Below are 22939 nucleotides of genomic sequence, written 5' to 3'. Positions count from 1 at the left end.
CATTGTCCAAATAATGCAGATTAAGTATTTAAACCCACCCTCAACACTATCTGTGGAAAAGTAACCAAGGATGTAATTAAGACGTCAAGATTAGATAACTTTCAAAACATTAAAAACTTTAATAAAAACAGAATAAAACATTGGGGTGAACAGAACACATGGATTTCAAACAGTTTTAATCTAAACAAAACTCTGTAATGGGACGGGTTGTTGGGGGGGAAAGAAAAGGAATTTACAGTTAATCAACTCGTGACATTTCTTCAAAAAAAAAAAAATACTTTGCCACGAAGTGTGTCTAAGATCAAGAAAGCCAAGCAATGGAGTCCCATGCTGCCAGACACTGCCCCCAACTTCACTTAAAACCCTGAGTTCATGATGCAAAAATAACAGACACATCTGGCTGGTTTGCAAGACAAACAAACTCAATTCTGAGTTGAGAAGCAGTGACTGACAATAATTACGGTCTCACAAATGGTTCAAAGAAAAAAAACCAAAACAAAACTTCCCAAACATAACAAAAACACATTTCAATAATTCACAATTCTTAGTAGTAAAGTCCATAATGTGTGGAATAAGGACAGATGGGGTCCAGGTAGGGGGGCGGGGTGGCTGCTCCGCTTTGGTGGCCCCTCACCCCCACCTGGGCTTGTGTTACTGTGTCAAGTTCATTTTTAAATCAGATTTTTCCCCATAACATAAAACTGGAGGGAGCCACTAATACCCGGCGCCAAATCCACCACCCCTCCCGTAGCCTCCACCTCCACCGCCTCTGTTGTAAGGAGCCCCGCTCCTGTATGAGTAGTTGCCCCCCTTCATTGCACCATAATTTGATTGCTGCTGTCCGTAGCCGTCCCCAAAGTCACCATTGCTGTACCCGCCACCCATCTGGTTGTCGTATTCTTCGTAGCCCCCATACCCCCCGTAGCCTCCACCACCGTTGTAGCCCCCGCCATAGCCGTATCCTCCTCCGTAGTTGCCGCCGTAGCCTCCTCCGTAGCCGCCGCCACCTCGTCCACCGCCATAGTTTTGCATCCCTCTCCCTCGGCCGCGTCCTCCTCGGCCGCCGGTGCTGGACATCTCCTGCTTGGTGAGGGCCTTCTTCACCTCCACCTTGTTCCCGTTGATGGTGTGGTATTTGGTCAGCACCGCCTTGGTGGCGGAGTCGGTGTCTTCGAAGAAGACAAAGCCGAAGCCTCTCTTCCTGCCGGTCTGCTTGTCGGAGATGATCTCGGCCTTCTCCACCGCGCCGAACTGGGAGAAATACTCGGTGAGGTTCTCCGGCTCGATGTGGTCTTTCACGCCGCCGACGAAGATTTTCTTAACATTGGCGAGGATGTCCGGGTTGTTGGCGTCCTCCCGTGCTATGGCCCTTTTCAGCTCCACGTTGTTTCCTTCGACGACATGTGGCTTAGCCGCCATTGCTGCGTCGGCCTCCTCCGGCGTGGAGTAGGTGATGAAGCCGAAACAGCGGGAGCGTCCTAGCTGCTGGTTCATGACCACCACGCAGTCGGTGAGGGCGCCGTACTGCTCGAAATACTTGCGGAGGCCATCGTCGGTGGTCTCCACGTTCAGTCCGCCAACAAAAAGCTTACAAAGTTTGTTCGTCATGACCGAGTGTCGTGTGAGAACGGTGTGCACCGACCGGCCCTCTCCTTCTTCTTCAATGGACGACGTCAGGGCGGGCCGTCTGACTCACTCGCCGTCGTAAGACGTAGTCGCCGCTGATTGGTCATCTTGAAAAAAGCAACACCCACATTGGCTAGCGCGCTGCTGCTTTCAAGACCGGTCCGAAATCAAATGTTCCGACACTGTGGAGAGAGGGACACAGAGATTTCGACCTTTGTTCTACTCCAGTATTTCTACTATCTAGGATTCCCAAATACTATATCATTCTCACTGTAGAACCACGTAACACAACTACACAATAGAGATGGCGCATGGGATTATAATAGCCATTAGGATTTCATCTGTGTAAAATCCGCACGTTCTTTAAATACACCAGAAATCCTCAATTGTCCAGATCAGGATTTTCACAAATATATAAGAATACTTTATAATTATAAATCAAATATTAAGCTTAGAATGGAAGCACAGTACACTGAAGTATAATTAAAGCATTTTTGCAATATTTAATGATCACTGCTGACCCACTAATAGTGTTTTCCTCCTTTGATGACATTTTTATTGTTGAAATTACCACGTGCCATGTGGCTGTGATTATAAGATACCCTTTCACATCTCTGGAGATGCACACTTATATTTGCTTGACATCTCGTTAATGTTGTGAAATGCATTCACTTCCCTGTTTAAAACCACATTTAATTAGCAAATGCCATCTAAGTTCTTATATTCTCAGAAATGTGTATCTACTGTGTAAACTGTTTGTCAGCTGAAATTAGCTTTTTCACTGTAAATGAAACTTATGTCAGATCATTTCCCTTAGGCATGCAAAAAAATACTATTCAAGTTACTTCTCCACTTGAGCTCAAAAGAATTTACGGTCAATTAAAGCAGGTTGCAGCACGCACATCCTCGAGCAAGTACCATCTACTGTAGTTCCTACTTGCCTTCTCTTTCTTCCTGGATATGGTCTTTTGACCAGGAAAGTTGCACATTTTTTTCCTTGTCATTAGTTTTACTGCACTCCACGTCTATGACGACATACACCAGTATCCACTAACCGGTAGCTGTGATCCATCAGTGCAATCCAACAGCTGTAAAGTCAATACATTATTTATAAAATTACCAGAGCCTAGCCAAGTCGCCTTTTAGGTTCACAAGTTTTCCTCAATGTTCCAGTGTAAACACTGAACACATATGGATATTTGTGTTTGCTGTAGTATTTTCCTTGTTCATGCTGACTTTTCAAATTCAAAATTTCTATTAGAAGGGATGGAAGCAAAACTCAAATCCCTGTTTTGTAAAAAACTGTTTTCAGGAGTTTCAGGAGCTACAATGGAGTGAATTGACAAAATCAACTATGTTCCTTGATGCTCTACTGAGCCATAGATGACAAAAAAAAAAACTAAAGTGAATTTGGCAGTAAAAGGGTGCATCTTTAAAAGACAGCAATTCCTTTGATCTATGAAATTTACATTTAGCCATTTGGCAGACGCTTTTATCCAAAAAGACTTACAAGGGTAGGCAGGGTAAGCATAAGGAGGACTTGCCTAAGGACCCCTACTGGAGCTGGGATTATGAAATCACCCAACTTTAAGAGTGTCCTAAAATTGCTGTTTGCAGCATCTACTGAACTTGTTTTGAGTTCTTGAATACATTTTGCTCCGTTATATTCAGAAAGCGTTATCGGTTCATCAGAACGTCTGGATAAACAAGTCTTGACCAAGAATGTTCACAGACATTTAACTTTAAATACAAAATAGACTGCAAATTATTATTGAACATACATTAAGGATATTCTTAAAAGCCAGAATGAACAGGTGAAATTACTGCAATCAAAGCTCATGGTAGCACCTTATTGTTTAAAGGTATATTTGTCAAGGCCTACTGTGCAAGTACCCTATAGACCAAAAACCAGATTTTATAATTCCAACCTGGTGAACGCATCTGTGAGGCTCATCTGTTCAGCAGAATGAAAAATCAATGTGACCATCACTCTTATTTTGACACCTTCATGACAGGCATAACCAATGGAAACATGCAACCAAACTGTCCTCAGTCAGAAGAAAGTAACCTAACAAGTTTAGTGGTATAGAAAAATATATAGATTTATTTGTGAATTCATAAAAGGTACGGCCAACATAACAATGTTTTCTTTTCCTACGAGATCGGCAGCAGCATCGTAATCTAGAAAAGGTAAGAGAACAAAAGTAAAGTTCACACTCCCATCACCATGAGAAGCATCAATCACAGTATTTTTTGTTACTGATGTATTAATACAAAGAAATAATTTAAAGGCATGTGCTGGAGCTTTTAGTCCTTCTTTTACTTGTAATTCCAAGGAAGACCTGAAGTACACATAACGCAATTTGTTTTAATGGTAGTGTCCATATTACTGTAATTAAGAAACCGCTGCTAAATGGAGGAAATAAGTATTATATATTGTCCATTGAGCTTTCTTGCTACTTCAGCTTAGTAAAAACAAACCGTCTTCATTTAACTTGAATTGCATTGCCTTCAGGTTTTGGCCATTAATGTGGGGTCTGTGAGCATCTTCAATCAAGTCTGTACATATATTTTTACTACATTTTCTGCTTCGAAAAGGCTTTTTGTTTTTCCCCTTAATTGAATATTATTATTAAACTCACAACCCTTTATAGAAAAAAATTTGACAAACCATTAAAAACAACAAAGACAAACATCATAGTCAAAAACCTTTATTGTATTTTGAAACCCACAGTGCCCGGACTGCAAACCTTATCAGCTCAATGATTTTCAACTTTGAATCTTTCTTTAAAAAGTGAATTTTTTGTCTTCACAGGAAATAAAAGCCTCCAAATGTAAAGGCATAACAGACCAGTCAGGTTCTGGTTTTGTGTCACAAGTTCTGTTGCAGGTTCACAGGAGTGAAGTTAAATATAATAAATTGCATTAGGGCACTGTGTTATCAAAATCCCCCAAACCTTGGACGCCACCACATCTAGAATAAAACTGTAAAAAGAAAAACAGCAATAATAAAGCTCTTTCAAAACTCATTTTAACCACTCAGGGGAATCCTTTGAAAACTGACTTCACCTGAGGGGGAGAAGGCACAACGACCACGGTCCCCCGTCTGCGCGGAGAAACACACCCCATCGTTTTCGGGGTGATGTCCTCGTGCCCAGGTGCCCAACCTGGAGGAGATGGGAGAAAGACAAAGTGAGAAACTGGACAGAACATCGTTTTCCGGAGGAGACACCAATTCACTTGTTCCGTTATTTCATTTTTAATGGAACAAAATTTGGGTCCCCTTCCACCCACTTAATTAAAATGAAGTAATCCCAATTTATTATAAGATTAGCTACATAAAAAGACGCATTGAGCTATGATTAAGTTGTTCAAGATTAAATAATGGCACGTCTTGTGCACCATCCCAAAGATATACCATACATGGTTGAGCAACACAGAGTGAAGACAGGTTGATTTACATACCTAGTTTGCTGGATGTGGATATCCTAAAGAGATATTTCAGACTCCTATCACAATCGACCCCAGGTAATCAACAGGGTCCTGATGTAGCCTACAAACAAACTGCTACGGCTATTTTGGCTGGGATAGCCTACTGGAATACGAGTAAGAAGTGAACACCTAAATATAGGAATAATCAAAGATACATATCAGAGCCCTCATGTCCACATATAGATATATGTAAAGAAAAATATGAAAAGTCATGTTAGTCAGGTCTAAAAACCACAATTTTAAAACAACGTCAAACCCTACAAAGCCTACATGCATTGGCTGTGGGTAGACTACAACCATTCTGTAACCATTTCACCCACCTGAGTGTAAGGGGATAAAACTGTGGGAAAGATGCCATGTAACTAAAGAGCAACAAGATGATGTCACTTATAAATACCTGTGGATAAACTTGAGGAAGCCTGGTTAAATAAGTAAAATAACTAAGCTAAGTGGTATAACGTTTTATTTAAAATGAACATACATAAGCATACCAAAGTGTTTTAACAGTAGGTTTTGTTCTCCAGACATGAAAGTATACAATATACATTAGATGTTGCTACAGGTAAATGGAAAATGAACAATATTTAGACTGAAACTATAATAACTTTGTGAGGAGAGTTTGAGAATACAGGATTTGGGAAGGAAACAAGGAAACTGGATCCTGCAGTATCCCGCCTTTGCTGAATAACCCATGTAAATAATAACAAATTTAATTTATGAGCATGACATAGCTATGAAATCCAAAAACCACATAACATGCTTTCTCATCCTCATACATTGAATAGTCACACTAAGTTTAATCCAGAAAACAAAATCTAATCTAGTTGCTTAAAAATCCAAAAATATTAAGATAAACAGAACTTGTCAGCAAAACAATCCTACATCGAAATTTTCCAAAAACAACGAGTGAACGCAAAAAATGACTCTAAACGACAACTACACGCTGCTGGCGTGGGTACATAATAAAATGGATCGCTGTGTGTTTTATTCTTCATTTTAATGTGTCCTAGATGAACGGCAACACCGGCTGCTCGTTATTATCAGGTTTTCTGGGACGTGACCTTCCTACCTGTTTGGGGTTTGAGGTCTTCATTATGATTAGGGGGTCTCTGTGTCCGTATCTCTGCCATGGTTGGATTGCACGGCAGACGCCCCCGTAAGTGAATTTGAGTTTGGCGACCAAATCCTGGCAGGGGGGGGGTGATGTGTGGTAGGGGATGGGGTGGTTCATGTGGATCTGTTGCGCAGTCACTTAATAGCCGCCGCCATAGCCCCCCCTGGGGTAGCCACCACCGCCGCCGCCGCCTCGGGCGTAGGGAGCAGCGCTCCTCTGGCCGCCGAAGGGAGGCCCCTTCATGGGGCCATACCCGGATGAATGCTGGCCATAGCCGCTGCCAAACTCGTTGTAGTCGTTTCCACCACCGTAGCCACTTCCCTGGTCTCCGTACCCACCCCCATAAGGTCCGCCGTACCCTCCGTAGCCGCCACAGTTGTAGCCTCCGCCATTTCCGTAGTTGTAGTTTCCGCCGTAGTCCCTGCTGCCGTAGCCATTTTGATTTCCCCTCATGCCTCTACCTGGTCGGCCTCTGGGCGCCATGCCGGTTCTGTTGGCAGCCTGCATCTCCTGCTTGGTCAGTGCTTTCTTTACCTCGACCTTATGTCCGTTAACGGTGTGGAACTTCACCACCACCGCCTTGTCGGCCGCGTCGTGATCGGCGAAGTAAACAAAGCCGAAGCCTCTTTTCTTTCCGGTCTCCTTCTCCGAGATGACTTCAGACTTCTCGACTTCACCGTACTGGGAGAAATACTCGGTCAGATGGTTCTCCTCGATGTCGTCCTTCAGGCCACCGACGAAGATCTTTTTCACTTTCGCAAGAGCCTCTGGCTTGTTGGCGTCTTCTCGGGCCACGGCCCGCTTCAGCTCGACCGCGTTACCGTCGACGGTGTGCGGCCTAGCCGCCATCGCCGCGTCGGCCTCCTCCGGTGTGGAGTAGGTTACAAAGCCGAAACAGCGGGACCGCTGCAGCTGCTTGTTCACGACCACGACGCAGTCGGTGAGTGTACCGTACTGCTCGAAATGCTTGCGCAGGCCATCGTCGTCGGTATCCACATTCAGGCCACCGACGAAAAGTTTACAAAGCTGGTCGGACATTTTTGTGTAACAAAGAGCAGTGAGTCTGTAAACAACGTCCACGACGCACTGATCTCAAGATGGCGGACGGAGAAGAACGCAGCGGTATATGAAGCGGAGGCGCAGTGACGTCACATCGGCTTAACGATCGGCAACGCCTCTTCCGGTGCTCTGACGCTTTTATTGCCATTATAAGAAAAGAGACAAAGAGTTCGCTGTTTAAAACCGAAATAATAATAATAACATAATAATAAAACGAAGCCGAATTAGTAATAAAATTCATACATTTATGTGGGTTAGTTTGTGTGTCACATATCAAAATGTATCAGACGGATGCAGCTGTTCCAACGCGTAAACATTATCACATCCCGAAAAATAAAAGCTGAAGATACATTTTGAACATGACTTACTTTTTTTTGTGGTATAGTCATACTGTTTCTATTTGTCTTGCTATGAAACTGTCAAACCATAAATTTGAGTTAAAAAAAAAGGCTTTTGCTTTGCAATTCAAAGCTACTGGGTAGGGACAATGGGCACTTCAACTGCACCATGCTTTTCCCTAAATGTGATATGGTTGAAAGATGTAGAAGCTGAGAATCCTTCATGCTATTAAAAGATTTAGTAAAAAATGTTTCAGTGCTGTACTTGAAATGAGGCATATTCTTATTCAGTTAAACGTCTGTTGAGGATTTTTCAGCATGAATTAATTGATACTACTTGAGTATTTCTCTGTCCTATTTCATTGTACTTTGAATATCCTTTTGTTTTGGACTGTTAGGTCAAACTAAATAAGGAATTTAAATATGACCCTGTCAGTTTTAGTAATTTTTTCACATTTTATAAACAGAACAATAAGCAGATGAAATAATTGACAGTTAATTTTTAATGCAAATAACCACGGACTCCTTGCAGATTATGGTTTTGGGAATGAGCCAAATCAGCTGTACTGCCTAATTATTCTATCTTGACTTTGTATGAGCATGAAATTCATGGTACAAATAAAGAGATCACACTATGACGTATTACCATTTGGAAGCATGCTTTTCATTGCCAGACCAAACAACACCCAGACACATTTCGGACCACTTCAGACCATGGAGATGTAGTTTCAGGTGAAAAGCACAACACTTGACTGCATTTCCATGTCTACAGAGATGCAGCAAGTCATGTACCTTATCACTCCTACCAAAGCTCATGGTAATGCTAATTTTGGAGGAGACTTTGTAAATAAAGAAATCACTGAAATCTTTGTGAGGCATAATTCTCATTAAACAACCCCTTCATCTATTTTACCAACACAAACATACAGGACAGACTGTGTCTTTACAGATAAAGTTGCAAATAATAGACACAAATGAGGCAACTTTTAGTTTGTCAATAAACATCAAATTGAAGAATTCACAAGAATGATGTTCAACATAAAATTGCATTTTATGATGGCACTGTACAAGTGTTCAGTGTTAATGTGCAAGAACTACATTTAAGTTGGTGTAATTTTATGCTATGTAAATCCTTTAGTGTTGGTGCTGCTAGCAGCTTTAACATATGCAGAGTACCAGAGGAAAATATCTGCAGTTGTTTGCTTTATTATTTTGTCCACTGTTGGAAAAATAGTTATGAAATTAAAACTATCTGAGTAATACTACAGTCATTCAGGGGTTCGTCCTAAAGCTGGTTAAATATCCTAACTTCACTGAAATGTACTCATTCATGTACTAGAGCTGAAAATGGCACACCACACAAAAAGGAAGACAATTTTTCATTTGAGAAAAATAAGAAAAAAAAACAAAAAACAGATGGTTGTTGTGTGAATATTTCCTAAAAATCATTATGGTACTAAAACACCATAATAAATTGTACTAAGGCTGTGAAACTACGATCTTCCTCAGAAATGAGAAACTAGACTGAACAACCAGCTAACAGCAGGATACTGTGGGCTGTTTTAGGTTTACAATACCCAAGAAGAAAATGTGTCCAGTTCACGCACAGCAATCTTCGTAGAAGGCTGATCTTCATTGTCCTTACATGTCCGCAGAACCTTTACATTTATACATGGAGGATGATGACCGCCTATCTAATATTTACAGTTGAAAAGGAACCTACTGCAGCTTAAACCAGGCTCCAGTTTCACAGTCAAAGGGGATGAAATGCAAAAGTTTAGGCAGTTTAACATACAAATTCCAGTAATCCACCAAAAACATAGCTAGAAGACAAAGGAAGTCGAAGGCGTGCATCACATAATGAGATGCTACCTCATCAAACAGCCATGTTTGCTTTGAAAAAGGCCAAATCGGGTGTTAATCTGGTTAATTGAGTGAATTAACACAGACCTACCACATGCTATTTCATTAACAAAAGAACACCACTAGTGAAAAGAAAAAGTCAAAGTAACCTCAAGTTTTTATTTGTTGTAGTAAAATCAAAACATCTACCTAGCAGTTGTTCACCCCTCAGTCTTTTTTTTTTTCTAGTCTCCATCGTTCAGAGTGAAGGCCTGTAAGATAATGACAATGTTGATAGTCCATGTGCTTGAATGAATCAGATTCAATGACTTCTAGCCACATCTAAAACAGAGTCCAGGAGAAGAGCCCAGTTTCTGTGTGATAAAATGGGAGGGGGAAGGGAAAGGGCAAAACTGATTTAATTGTATACTGGGCAGGGGCTGTAGGGTGTGTTGGGGGTGTCTGAGGGGGGGAAGGGCACTGGATCACAGCTCCACAGATGGCTCTCTGAATAGGCCAGGTCACAGATGATGGACAATAGGCCAATCATGTTAACACTCAGTATTGATCACCCGAGTGATCACATGATGTAGACCTTCTCAGCCTGAGAGAAGTTGAAGACTTCTTTGGTTCTGGGACACACAACTTTGTCATCTTGGCGGATAGACAGAAGGGACTGGAAGAGATAATAAGCAGAGGATAATACATTAGACAGGAAACAAACATTGCAATTTTACATGAGATGCATTTTAAATTGCCTTAACTGTACTCACGTTGTAGCCGTAGACATATCCATTAGGCAGCATCATAGGAGGGTTGTTTTCATTCATGACCTCCCCGGAGATCTTACAGACTAGTCTGGAGTTGGCGCAGTGGGCCATGGGTAGAGGCTGGGCCAATTTGTTTAGAGATTTACTGCATACTGGGCAGTCTGGGTTCTTAGAGGTACCATCCTCCTTGTAGCACTGACTGGAATGAGCATTGAGGTTAAGGACCAAAATGTGTGTATTTGAGAGAACATATTAATCACAGTATGATGGCATTATGGGGTGTCATGGAGGGTAACAGGAAAAACGAGAGGGGAAAAAAGTTATAATAGATGAAGGTGGATTTTCACCATTTTGTCTTCACAGTAAAAATAATCTACAGTGTATATCCTTACATAGTTTTACTGAGGTGTTAAAATCACAAGAGCAAGAGTAGCTAAATACTGGAAGCATTGTAAGGGAGGATACGGTGTCTTGATGGCAGACAGACCAGCCTGCAGGGTGATAGTGAAGACAGAGTTGTTTCCCAGCTGGTGCAGTCTGTAGTTATCATATCGGAACTGCTGGATCAGCATCTTCCAGCGGGCTGGATCCAAAAGATCCTGACGGAACAGACAGAGAAGATGAGAGCACCTTACACCAACAGCCAATTAATTATATACAGCAATACAAGTCCATAAAAATCTATTTGAGAAGCAAAACTACTTCCAGATATATGAGAGGGAGGGAAGACTGTAAAATTAGTTGTGCAGTTCAGCACACCTCTGTGCAAGTCCATAAATAGCATTTGCTAACAGATCATACTATTCCTCTCCAATATATTTATTGGCTATATTCTGACTCCACTGCCTTATAAACTGTAATACACACTAACCTAATCATATACCATTCATCACACACCATATAAACAGGAGTAGTAGTCGGTGTAATAAGCCGGGGTGTTCGAATTATGGGATGAAGCTATGACAAGCATAGTTCTCTAATGGTCTGCGTTTTGCTTTACTTGCGTCACCATTCGTCAGTAAGAAAACCACAGTAACATCACCATGAAGGCAAAGAAGGGAAATGCTTCGGTACTAGAAATAGTATAGTATACAGGTGGTGAAGCTGAAAAATGGGTATGTGTGATACAATTACTTCCCAGTAAACGGCTGTAAACCAGTGATGTGACAGGAACAACATGAACAACTCCAGGTCTCGAATCCAAAACTGGTCAACTCAACTCTTCACAGCATCTTTGAGAGATCTTTGACAATGTCCAAATTGTATAAAAGAGAGTCATATCACTTCTTCTCTATGAAACCATCACAGGCTATGCCATGTGCTAAATTATCTCACGACATGTTCATTACAGTTTTGGTTTTCATAATTAAATGTCACTACACTATATTAGATTGCATTAGATAACAATGCACTATAGTGAAACTGCCTTTCCACACTTAAATGATGGAAGGCGATCTTACCATTACACTATCCAGCACTTCTCTATACAGCGCTAACTGTCTGAATTAAAGACATATGCGGTCAACAGTGACTTATTTAGAAGTCTACGAGAAAGTTTGTGTTGTTTCAGTTTTAATCTGATTTAGAGCGTACTTGATTTAAAAACGAGGCTGCATTGCTCCTTGTACTGATCTCTCCTTTCATCCAGCCTTTGTTATGTACATGCATTCTTGTAAAAAGCTGTTTACATGGCAGAGTAATCGGAGTTCTCTGGGAGAAATGTACCTCAGGAAATCAGGTTTCTCCAATTCCCTAACCCAATTACGATAACCAGGTTTACATGACACTTAAGAAATCAGCTTGAGTGCATGTAAACACACTGAGTCACTGGTGTTATGATTAATCAACAGCTGTCTAATCACCAAACACAATAGACGTGGTAAGAGTGCTGTCAAAAGTTAATTTACACGTGTAGAGGGCAGATTTCTATGTTTATTTTAAAAAGTTGGATTGATAAATAATCATGATTTCAAATCTAGGACTAAATCTGATAATAATTTAGTTATAAATGTGCAACATTACAAACATATTGGCAGAAGACAGATACTTTAAGCTCTGCTTCTGTCACACTGGCACAAGAAGCTGGCAAAAATATCACACTAGTTTGTCTTGGTAGATTTTCTTTGCTTGTGGGAAAAAAATAAAAGAAATGCTGCCATAATGCCACGGTGGATGATTTATTCAAGCTACAGAAACATTACCCCATGTTTATCCAAATACTTTAGTCTGGGACTAGGAATTAAAAATAACACTGCTACTGTAAACAGCAAACCGAACATGGGGGAAGTGAGTTTATGGTTACAAAATACAAGTATACAATAATATTACATGGTTACGTGTGTTAAAAGGATTAAAATAAAATATTATGCATATTTACATGGGTAAAGGCTGTACGGTTTTACCTTGTATGGGGAGATGTGTGTATCTGAAGGGAAGGCTAGCATGCCCATCACCTGCCGGACCTCATCCAACTGTCCACCCTCTGCTTGGCTGAAGTGTTTCCTTGCATGTCTGTGTCAAAGACAGATGAAACAGCGTGTTAGTGTTTTACAGGTTTCGGTGATTAAGAAGGAGTTAGTAAGCTCAGTGTAAGTTGGTTAAACGTTTTATGTGTAATGTTCAATTGTATTCTATGTTATAAAACAATCGTGTTGTGTTTCTGTGTCCGATACCTGACTGCATCCATCCGCTTGTTTTGTCTGATGAGCTCAATGAACTCCTGGATTCTCAGACTGAACTCAAGACAACTCTACCAAAGAAAGACACAAAAGTTGGCATTAGCTTTAAACCATCAAAATGTTGCAATTACTTTAACTTGTGCCTACACAGGAAACATTACAGTGAGGAGGACTCTGCCTTTCAATATTTTATTGACTAAACTTTTGTAAATGAAATACCTTCATCTTGCGGAGACGAGACTTATTGTCATGGCACCATGCTAGGCAAGTGGCTGTCTCCTGCCTCTCCAGAGACTCCTCCACCTCCTTAGCTGTGAGGAACATCTCAATGTTCACCAGATCCTAACAATACAAGTGAGGGGTTGTGTTAAAAACATGGAAGCCTTTGAACAGTGAATATCTTTTAATTTGACACTTATGCAGAATTAAACTAAATTAAAAGGTATCACACAGACACACAAAGACTTACCTCTATACCGCTCTGTCTGGCCAGTTTAACAGCTGTGTTGTAGTAACCGCAACGCAGCAAATGCTCCACCATCATGCGGTCCATGCGTTTCTTCTTCCACAAGTTGACTGAGGCTGGCTGATCGCTGCTGTGCTCCTTCAAATGCTCGATGCGGCGCTTACACAACTTGGCACTCTCATCTTCTGCTTGGATGGACTCTGCAGCCTTTCAGACATGAACACTTTATTATTCTTGTGCATGATACAAAAAGGAACACGGGATTAAATTTTAACAATCGTTATTTACTATTCACAAAGGGAAGTTACGTGTCATAACCATCAAGACAGAAACGCATATTTAGAAAAGTGGTTCCTTTGCTATATGTAACGTAGAGATACATACAGCAGTAAATTTAAGTTTAAAAAGTGCACTGTTCCTTGTGCAATTCAATTTCAGCCCATTTAATTCAAAATAAAACAGCACAGAACCGTTTTTGATCTCTCTGGGTCGTTCTCTTTTTTAGGGCCTTAAACTAAACACTCATTATAAGATTTTAATTCTCTGTCTGCACCAGTCAAACCAGTTTTTTGCCCAACATGTTTGGCAGACAATCGGTGTAATGTCTAGTGTAACTGAAATGTAAGCATGAAAACCTGAAAACCTGACCCTGATGCACTGTACAGATAAATCGCTAAATAGCTACCATAATTACAATTTGCATCAATGTTAAACTGATGCCCTGATTATTTCTTGAGCAGCGACAAAACAAACAGGTTGAGTGTCTTTTCTACCCACTCCTACTTCTCAACAGAAGGTGAAGGTAAAGTAGTCTTTCTTGTTTGGCTACCTTAATTGAAGAAAAATAAGAAGAAGGAGTACAGAGAGACAGGGAGTGGTGGGTATGCCTGCTTCAACCCTCAAGTTATTCTCTTTGTACCTCTGTGATCCGAGTTCACTTGCTGCTGGTGTCTTCTCTTGTATTTGACTTTTAAAGACACATTTTGTCACTTTACCTTGATATGAAACTTTACATATCTTTTATATATATATATATATATATATATATATAAATATGACTAAATTCTTTATTTTACATTCTGATCAATCACTGACTCTGGACGGGCATATGTAGCATTTGATTTGTTTCTGACTTTTCTAGCTACAGAATACTGTTAAGCTCGGAGCCGTGGCACATCTCAGGCAGAGAGGAAGATGATTCCTCATGCTTTTATTTAATTATATCTACTTAGAAAAACATCGCTGGATCATTTACAAGTAGTCCAGAATATGGCTGCTAAGCTCTTGACCGGGTCTACAATCCTGGCATTCTCTCCCTTTGGACTTGGGATCTGTGGACTCATTTATGACACAGCTTTAAGACACAGCTAAAGACCAATCTGTTTAGATTCGGCTTTATTATTTCTAGCCTATGTTTTTCTTTATGTATTATGGGGAAGCATTTAATGAAATATGATCCTAGGAAGGTGGCTACATTAAAAAAATATATCCATTTGTGGTTTCAAATTGCAGTGTGAATGGCAACTTTAAGAAAATGTATTTTAAACAGCTGTTAAAAGCTGAAAATGTACCGTATATGTAAGACTTTCAACTTGAAAAGAGAGTTTCTAAAACTAAAAGCAGCATAGATTCCCGTCCTTTTCAAAACCTACACTAGAGGTAAGGCCACTGCCAGTCAGACCATTTATACTCAAGGACGATAATGTCTGCTTGTAAATACATGAGCATGTTTAAATGTATTCGTTACCTTCCTTTTCAGGGCACTGAGTTTTTCCACCACTCCGTCCAGCAACGACACCACAGAGTCGACCACAGGGAAGCTGCTCAAGGTCTTTTCCAGCTCTGCAACCACCATTGTCACGTGACTCGTCTCCCGGTCAATGTTCTTCTGAGCTGCTCTGAAACGTTTGTTCAGAGTCTCGTAGGGCACCTACAACGACAACACCACTGGATATTTACCACAGTGCAAGAGGCATTCAGGTTTGGCAGCGTCAGAGTGCAAACACACAGCTCAGTACAATTTTACAAAGCACGATTACAGCTCAACCCATGCATGCATATGTATGAAAATTACCTCCAGCTGATTCACTTTGTATTTTGCAAAAAGCAAATGTTTGTTAACATAGCTGAGCAGTAATGGACCCCGTACATTTTCTGTTATATTTATTGGTTATGTTATTCCATACACAAACAAGAACTTTATACATGTACTACTTATATTGTCTTGTAGTCAGTAAAGAGACTGGTGCACACACATTAATTAACTATTTCCCTTGATGTTAATGTTTCTTCCAAAGATGTCTGCCACAATCAGTAGTGTACTCTGTGATGCCTGGTGAACTCTCTTCTGGCAGCCCAATTTCATGACATTTCTGCAGTCAGCTGAGTCCAAAACTCCCCAACGGAAACAAATTAAAGCAGGAAGCAGAAGACTGGTGCCTGCTCCTTTGGGCTGCAGGAATCTTGTTGCTGCTCTAAACAGAGTATCATTGTTAATTTCATTTTGTATAGGACTTTGTTATAGTAAGAATGTATTTCTAGTATATTTCTAATTTATACTGTACTAATATAATCCACTTAATCCTTAATCCTCCTTTTTCAAAGTCAGTTATACCCAATTAGTTTGTATCTTATTGTTGGCTTAACTTTCACACCTAAAACAATAGCAAAAACTAACACAGTCAATACTAACAGTAGACAAGAACATTTTGACTTAAACATGTATGTATGTTGTTGCTGGGATTGAATTTGCAGACTTAAAACCCAGTTCAGAAGTCTGCATCACTAAGGAGTTCTGTTTGCACTGATAAATGTGGTGATTCTTCTCAAGAATGTGTATGACCACTGTATGAGAGGGAAAGATTTTAAAAGCTTTATGTCTGTCAGTATATTTTCCCTTATGGCAACATCGAAACCAGGGTTTGTTACAGACATATTGGAATGGTCAGTGTTCAACCAGCAGACACATTTTCTTCTGTGCCTTTCATTATAAAAATATTGGTGGTTGAATGCTGCACAAATCAGCTAAATTATGATTGGAGCATAATGTAGATAAAGCCAAATTAATAAACATTCACAGAATTTAGCAGGTTTAACAAATATAGTGAAACTACAGATTGATGTCAAACGATAGATTAGCATACACCAACTGAACATTTACTAAAAATGTACAGAGTTCACAGCCTCTGTCTGCAGTTTTCCTGCTGCTACTGTGACGCTTTTATTTCCCCCTTGTGGGATCAATATAGTTTAATCTTATCTAATGCCTCATCTTAGGGTATCTGTCAATACAGAGTGATCTTTTCCCCCAGATTTAAAACCTGGGTGTAACATTTTGTATCAATTAAACACAAAGTTAAATAACAGTTGGCAGTAGTACTAAATGAATATAACCAACAGAGGACAAACTGAATTAAATCATATGGATTAGCAATAGAGGAGGAGGTGATTAAGGAAGGGTTAGGGCTAAAGTTAGGGTTAGGGTTAGGGTTAAAAATTATACAAGGGTATGGCTGTGAAAAAAAATAATTAACTGGTTTGCTGACATCACTCGTGGCCAAACATATATTGCTAATTGGAACTACTGTAATGTTATTTACATTGTTATACCAGAAATACTGTAATATTTATATTTAAGTCTATATTACACAACTCTAGCTGCTACATCCTGACATGCATAGTGAGTGGTACATTAAATAGGTTTCACCATGCCAGAATGTTTTCTTATTATTGCCAAAATCTGGAATAAAGAGGAACTAATGCAACATTTATTTAAGATTTTTCCCTTTTTCCTTTTGCTATTGTGCATATTTCTTTTTTGAATTTGTCTGACATCTAAATCTTCTATTTGGGATTACCGTTTTCTGAATGACCTTGATTTTCTTGACAGTGGAGACAATTTTCAGACAGCTGTTATAATGGCTAATGTGGCACAGTGTAAGTGGGTGTCCTATGTGATTTGCTGGAAAGAGACAATTGCATGCCCAGTCCTGACAGCAGACATTACTCATAAAGCAAAATAAAAAATATGAATGCTATTTGACTCACTTGACTATAGTGAGTGACTATATATGTTAATATGCAGCATATTATTAGACTGTAATGGTAATGGGCCTGCATGTTCAGCATTCATCTTAATAACAAGCTATAGGCCATAATGGTATGTTTCTCATGTTTACAGTCTAGCTATTTAAAAATATAATCCAGTAGGCATAAATATAAGGATCAGCACTTCCTTTAAGAATAGTTATAGCATTTCTTACACTGATGTGACTGAAAATGTCCAAAAACGTCCTCAAGGACATAACATCCCATGTATACTGCATTTAATGGGTAATGCACATAAGCAGCTTCCTCTCCATGTGTAAACCAACAAACGACATTATAATTCTGCTCAGTATAACCCCCACATGTAATCAACACTGCTCTGCCACAGCTGTTGTCTCCCATGTAATGCCAATTATAACCATGGCTCCTGTCTTAAAATGGTGCCCATCATCTCTACTGCAGCATCCATGCAAAAACAGGCACATCCCCAAACCACTGTCATGCTTTCTTAACACAGACACATCTCACCATCGCCAGCCACATTAAATGCCCACGTCCTATTCATCCTGACAACATCACACCATTAGTTCCCATGCAAAAGCTGCTACTAATACGTTGCTACTCACAGGCGTGCTTTGTACGGCGGCTGCACACGGGGAGCACACCGGTCTTGTTTCAGCTCGTCTTTTAGCGGCGGTGTCGCAGTAACGTTACGGAGGGACGGTGCGTGTGTGCGGCAGCAGGCTGTGATTTCTCTCGCTGGCCATTTTGAAGTGCAGAGAGGCAGCAACAATCTGATGACACTGCGCTAACTCGCAGGACGGGCTCTCCTGCCATGACAGCGGAGCGTTACGGTGATTTCGACCGACCCGACTTCCAGACAGACACAATTTGCATGCTCGACGTTACGCGTCTGGTAGGCTAACGTTATTCATAATTAGCGGCGATACAGATGGACAATAGTCGTTTTTGCCACGGCAAGCTAGCTAGCTAGCAAGAAGTCACATCGGAGTGGCGTTTGTTGGACGCCTGAGAAGATGAGCAACCATGATGTTTGGGGTTTATTCCAACATCTATATCATCTTTTCACTGAATTAAGCAGGCAGGCGGTCGAGTGGCCATACTAGCTTCTAAAAACGGCGACGACCACACGCTGACAACCGAGTTTAAACCGGTGTCAGCTGGAGAAGTGACACTGTTGACCGAAATGTTAATGTAACGTTAGTGACACTGAACGCACCATCTAATCAAAAACAGGCTTTAACTTAAGCTAACAGCTCTGAGGCCCACAGCTCATTTGCTAGTAGACGCTAATTAAGGAAAAAAACAACCAGCTAGCTACATAGCCACCAGCTCACGTTAGTATAAATTACCGAAACACTTCATTTATGTTACTTGTTTTACAAACACAGGTACTAAATGGACGCTGTTAGCTGCCTAAGCTAGCGCAGCTAGCGTTAGCCTCCCTGTCAAGTTCGCTTCTCTCGCCATTTAATGTACGTCTAATACCCATTTTTAAAGTGCCACCACACGCATCGTATAATTCAACAACACGGGGATCATGAGGCTGTCACTACATGTCAGTTTCAGGTTTTGTTTACCTTCAGGGTGGGATATTCTTGGACTTTGAGAGCCATGGACAGTTGAGATGCTGTCTCCTGCACCGCCATCTTGGTTTTGTGATCTTCTTATGGTTGTTTGTTTTTCTTTTTTCTCTCTGTCGTTTCAGAACGGTCTCTCTTCTCTCTACCGCCACCTGCTGGGGTGGTGTCAGCGTGGGGCGCTTCACTCGACACCTGTCACATGCTTTTAATGCCCCAAAACTAAAAAGTCTTTGTCAATCAAAGCATTTCAACGATATAATCTCACCACTGAACCCATTCAGCTGTGTTATCATCATCAGCTCTACATTAACAGATGGACTTTACCTAATTGTACAAACATGTTTTATTTTATAATGTGGCCCAGATGTGCATGTGTGTAAACATGCTGTTGGATAAAAGACAGCAGTAAGTAATAAACAAACAACTCATTAATCATGTGTTCCTGTATCCCTTAGGTTTAATTATCAACTTTAAGCAGAGGTGAGTTAAATCCTTATCATCACTCAATACAACAGAATGAGATTTTATTCCCAAAGCTGAGCATTTGCTGCTTTTCAGTTTCATTTAGGGGTTTTGACTTTTGTTCAAACACAGTAGGCTACTGGAGCTGTTGCACTGGGATTTAGGAGATTTTTCCATTGTTTTATATATATTTCTGATATTTTATAAATATAAATTCAACTATTCATCACAATTTATTGATAAACAACATTGCGTTTATGCCCTAGTGTAGCACATGGGGCTAATGAGTCACTTTCCCACTGTACAAATCATAGTCAGTAACATATTGTTTGTATGTATGTATTTTAATCTCATTTGTGACATACTGACCAGTCCTTACTACCTACTACAGATAAAAACCACCATCTGTAGTAAAGCCTGATAATAGTGCTTCACCTGTTCCATATCATCGCCACATCTCTTTCCCTGCACGAGCACCCTCCTCCAGGCCACAATGAACATATTGCTATTGGCTGCTGTCCAGTACCCGGCTGCTCTGATTGGCTGGCACAAACCGTAACCGCTTACAATTGGCCCATTATCTGCTGCATGCCCCACACCCCCACCCAGCTTTGGAACAAAGTGGAACAGTGGACATACACATAGGAAGGTGATGCAAGGTTTGTGATGTATTTTTGGCCCTGTATCGAGTGCTTCCTGTGTGTTTTTGTGACAGTCGCGACTGTGCTGCAGTTTGACTCCACACTGTGTTTAGATTTTGAGGGGAGAACTCTGTGCCAGGGTAAACAAGGGGGAAATGACTGTGTGTACTTACAGTATGAAGGCGTGCTTCTGTGTGACTGCAACTCTAAATACATCAATATTTGTTTTTGTTTATGTGTGTACAGCGTGGGACAGGATGAGTATTGTTTATTAATGAAGAACTTGGCAGAGAAACGGTTATCTCCTCTGCCTCTGACGGATTTCACCAAGCGTGAGCTGGTGTAATTTATCGACTCTATAAAGAGGCTAATGTTCTTTAATTCTGAGGGAGTGACACTAAAATCTGGACCCTCACTTTTAAAATGCTCTTACCATTATGTTTCATCTTAAGTAGGGCTTTTAAGGCTTTTATCAAACATCAAACGATTCTTCACAAAACCTCACCGCCGTGTGCAAATGATCATATCTCTGTTTTTACAGAGCAGTTTCAGTGTATGCAGGCTTTGAAGTGTACATCCTGTGAACGCAGGGTGGGCTGTGAACTCCTCTTATGACCACCGTCATCACCGCACACCGTCAGTTAAAGATCTGATGAATTAAGTGCTAATTAAACAGCGACCTCACTGGTTTTCAACCACACCAGAAGGCTTCACCTGGGGGTGTCTTTCAGTTCTTTTATATAATCTTTTTTTGAACAATCGAACAATTCAATTCATCACTGAATGTCTTCATGCGTCTCATTGATACTACTTTTCTTTTTGAACCCTCTTCTCGTCCCACCTCTCCTCCACCCTTCCTGTTCCTCTTCAATCTTCTTTTCCGCCCGCCTGCTCCTCCCTTCTTTTCTCCTTCTGCTTATCTCACTATGTCACTCTTCACCCCTCCCTCCCATTGTGGCTTATGCTCTTCAAACCCCTCTCTTCCTGTGGTAGATTAGATTTTATTCAGTATTTGCCCCCCCTCCCCCCACCTCAGTGGCATTCACGTTGTTCTGTAGCTCGGTGCCAGAATCTATAAATATGTGTGGTCTGCACAGTGGCTAGAAAAAGTTTGTGAACCCTTTAGAATACCGATCACATCTCCTCTGTCTCAAAGGTATGCAGATTTGCCCTTTTCAACGTCAGAAAGGTCAGATCCTACCTTTCGGATTATACAACACAACTCATTGTGCAGGCTCTGGTCATATCTTGGATTGACTACTGCAGTGTCTTTCTGACGGGGTGACCAGCTGCACCATCAAACCCCTCCAGATGATCCAAAATGCAGCAGCACATCTCATTTTTGATCATAAAGAGACGTTACACTTTTTAGATCTCTGCACTGGCTTCCTGTAGCTGCCCGCATGGAGTTCAGAGCCCTGACCCTTACCTACAAAGTGGTCAACTCAACAGCACCGACTTACCTGAACTCATCCTGGTCTCCAATCCCTCTCGTTCACTGTGCTCTGCAAGTGAACGTCTTGTGATCCCCTCGCCTCACTTCAAAAGTTCCCAGGCAACACTTTTCAGCTCTGTGGTTCCACAAAGGTGGGATGACCTACCCTCCTCTGCACGCTCAGCTGCATCACTCACAAAAACTTACTGAAAACAGAACTCTTCCAAATCTTTCTCCGCACTTAAATCTTTTATGCCCCATGAAACTGAAACATCTCTTCCTAGAGCACTTTACTGTACTAAGTTTGTCTCCTTGGCTCAGATATTTGCTTGCTTTGTGCCTCGCTTGTGGGTCACTTTCAATAAATGCGTCTGCTAAATAGCTAAATCTAAATGTAAAATAATAACTTGGTTTTCTTTTTTAATTAGTCATAAAAATATAATCTGATCTTAATAATAATAACTTACAAATCATTCTCATCTTCCATGTGTTTATTGAACACAGACTGGACAGCAATTTGCTTTGAGGTCATTTCCCAGCATCTCTGACTGGTCCACTCCAAAAGGCAGATATTTCTGACCATACTACAGAGGATTTAGGTCATTGTCCTGAGCAGAGATGTTACCCAGCTCCAGTGATTCTTTAAGCCCCTGGCTGTTACTCAGGGCTTCTTTATTCACTGCTTAACAAACTCCTGACTCCAATTAGCGTCTGTTGTCTACCTGTATTTGTCAATGCACAAGCTTGTATCCGTGTGCATTTGCAGGCATGTATCTTTATAAATATGTGTCCGTGTCTGTATGTGTGTGTTTGTGCTGGCTGCCAGTCTGGATAAGACCAGTGGCTGGGAAGCGTTAGTTGGGGCTGCTGCTCGCCCAGCCTCCGAGTGGTGGATCTGCTGAGATGGAGCCGAACCATTAGACACGCTGCAGTGACTACAGAGAGAAGAGAAACAGTGGGAGGTGGGGAGGGTGGAGATGTATGGTGAGAAAGCCTGAGATGGAAAGAGAGAGTGAAAGAGATGTGGAAATGATAAAGCTGGGTGTAGGTGATGGAGGGAGAATGAGACTGAGACAGAAAGTGTGAGGGATAGAAAACAGAAAGCAAGACGGGCAGATGGAACAGCAGGAGGTAAAGAGATAGAGAGGGAAGAAGCAGAGCAGCAGGAAGGTGAAGGTGGATGGGGAGGGAGAGTGGAGAGAGGGTGAGAGATGGAGGGTATGGAAGAGGAACTGAAAAAAATGAGATGGGGGTGTGGGGTGATAAGGAGAGGAAAGGGTGTAGCTGTTAATGTTCATCCTGACAAACTGCACATGTGAAGATCACTACTCAGTTTGCACCCATGAAGGCGTGAACAGTGCAATT

General features: G+C 41.0%; 3 protein-coding genes across 4 annotated transcripts; all 3 read right to left on the bottom strand.

The window, feature by feature from the left end:
• Window positions 1–95: 95 nt before the first annotated feature.
• On the bottom strand, window positions 96–4793 carry LOC113160222 (heterogeneous nuclear ribonucleoprotein A0-like). The gene is made up of 2 exons (XM_026357358.1): window positions 4696–4793; window positions 96–1808 (listed from the first exon to the last, which is right to left on the bottom strand). The coding sequence occupies exon 2, from the start codon at window positions 1606–1608 to the stop codon at window positions 715–717; it is 894 nt and encodes a 297-aa protein (XP_026213143.1). The 5' UTR covers window positions 1609–1808; window positions 4696–4793; the 3' UTR covers window positions 96–714.
• LOC113160221 (heterogeneous nuclear ribonucleoprotein A0-like) lies at window positions 2975–7351 on the bottom strand. Of its 2 annotated transcripts, XM_026357355.1 has the most exons (3): window positions 6188–7351; window positions 4696–4793; window positions 2975–3807 (listed from the first exon to the last, which is right to left on the bottom strand). In XM_026357355.1, the coding sequence occupies exon 1, from the start codon at window positions 7268–7270 to the stop codon at window positions 6371–6373; it is 900 nt and encodes a 299-aa protein (XP_026213140.1). In that variant the 5' UTR covers window positions 7271–7351; the 3' UTR covers window positions 2975–3807; window positions 4696–4793; window positions 6188–6370. The 2 variants fall into 2 exon arrangements, with proteins under 2 accessions (XP_026213140.1, XP_026213139.1); XM_026357354.1 differs by having other exon boundaries at window positions 3708–3807; window positions 4696–7351.
• A 112-nt stretch (window positions 7352–7463) lies between these two features.
• On the bottom strand, window positions 7464–19164 carry maea (macrophage erythroblast attacher, E3 ubiquitin ligase). Its single transcript, XM_026357353.1, has 9 exons — window positions 19034–19164; window positions 15133–15315; window positions 13389–13592; window positions 13139–13261; window positions 12914–12990; window positions 12644–12752; window positions 10707–10840; window positions 10245–10440; window positions 7464–10147 (listed from the first exon to the last, which is right to left on the bottom strand). Exons 1-9 carry the CDS (start codon window positions 19100–19102, stop codon window positions 10052–10054), a joined length of 1191 nt encoding a protein of 396 aa, XP_026213138.1. The 5' UTR covers window positions 19103–19164; the 3' UTR covers window positions 7464–10051.
• Window positions 19165–22939: the final 3775 nt, after the last annotated feature.

Source organism: Anabas testudineus, chromosome 10 (assembly GCF_900324465.2).
Source record: "Anabas testudineus chromosome 10, fAnaTes1.2, whole genome shotgun sequence".
NCBI lineage: Eukaryota > Metazoa > Chordata > Actinopteri > Anabantiformes > Anabantidae > Anabas > Anabas testudineus.
This window is presented reverse-complemented; position numbering and strand designations above follow the sequence as displayed.

Coding starts and splice junctions, on each gene's coding strand:
- LOC113160222 (XM_026357358.1), bottom strand. CDS start 1,608: ATGACGAACAAACTTTGTAAGCTTTTTGTTGGCGGACTGAACGTGGAG.
- LOC113160221 (XM_026357355.1), bottom strand. CDS start 7,270: ATGTCCGACCAGCTTTGTAAACTTTTCGTCGGTGGCCTGAATGTGGAT.
- maea (XM_026357353.1), bottom strand. CDS start 19,102: ATGGCGGTGCAGGAGACAGCATCTCAACTGTCCATGGCTCTCAAAGTC. Junction 13,593..15,132: donor TCAGTGCCCTGAAAAGGAAG/GTAACGAATACA, acceptor CATGTCTGAAAG/GCTGCAGAGTCCATCCAAGC. Junction 10,441..10,706: donor CTGTCTGCCATCAAGACACC/GTATCCTCCCTT, acceptor TGCTCATTCCAG/TCAGTGCTACAAGGAGGATG.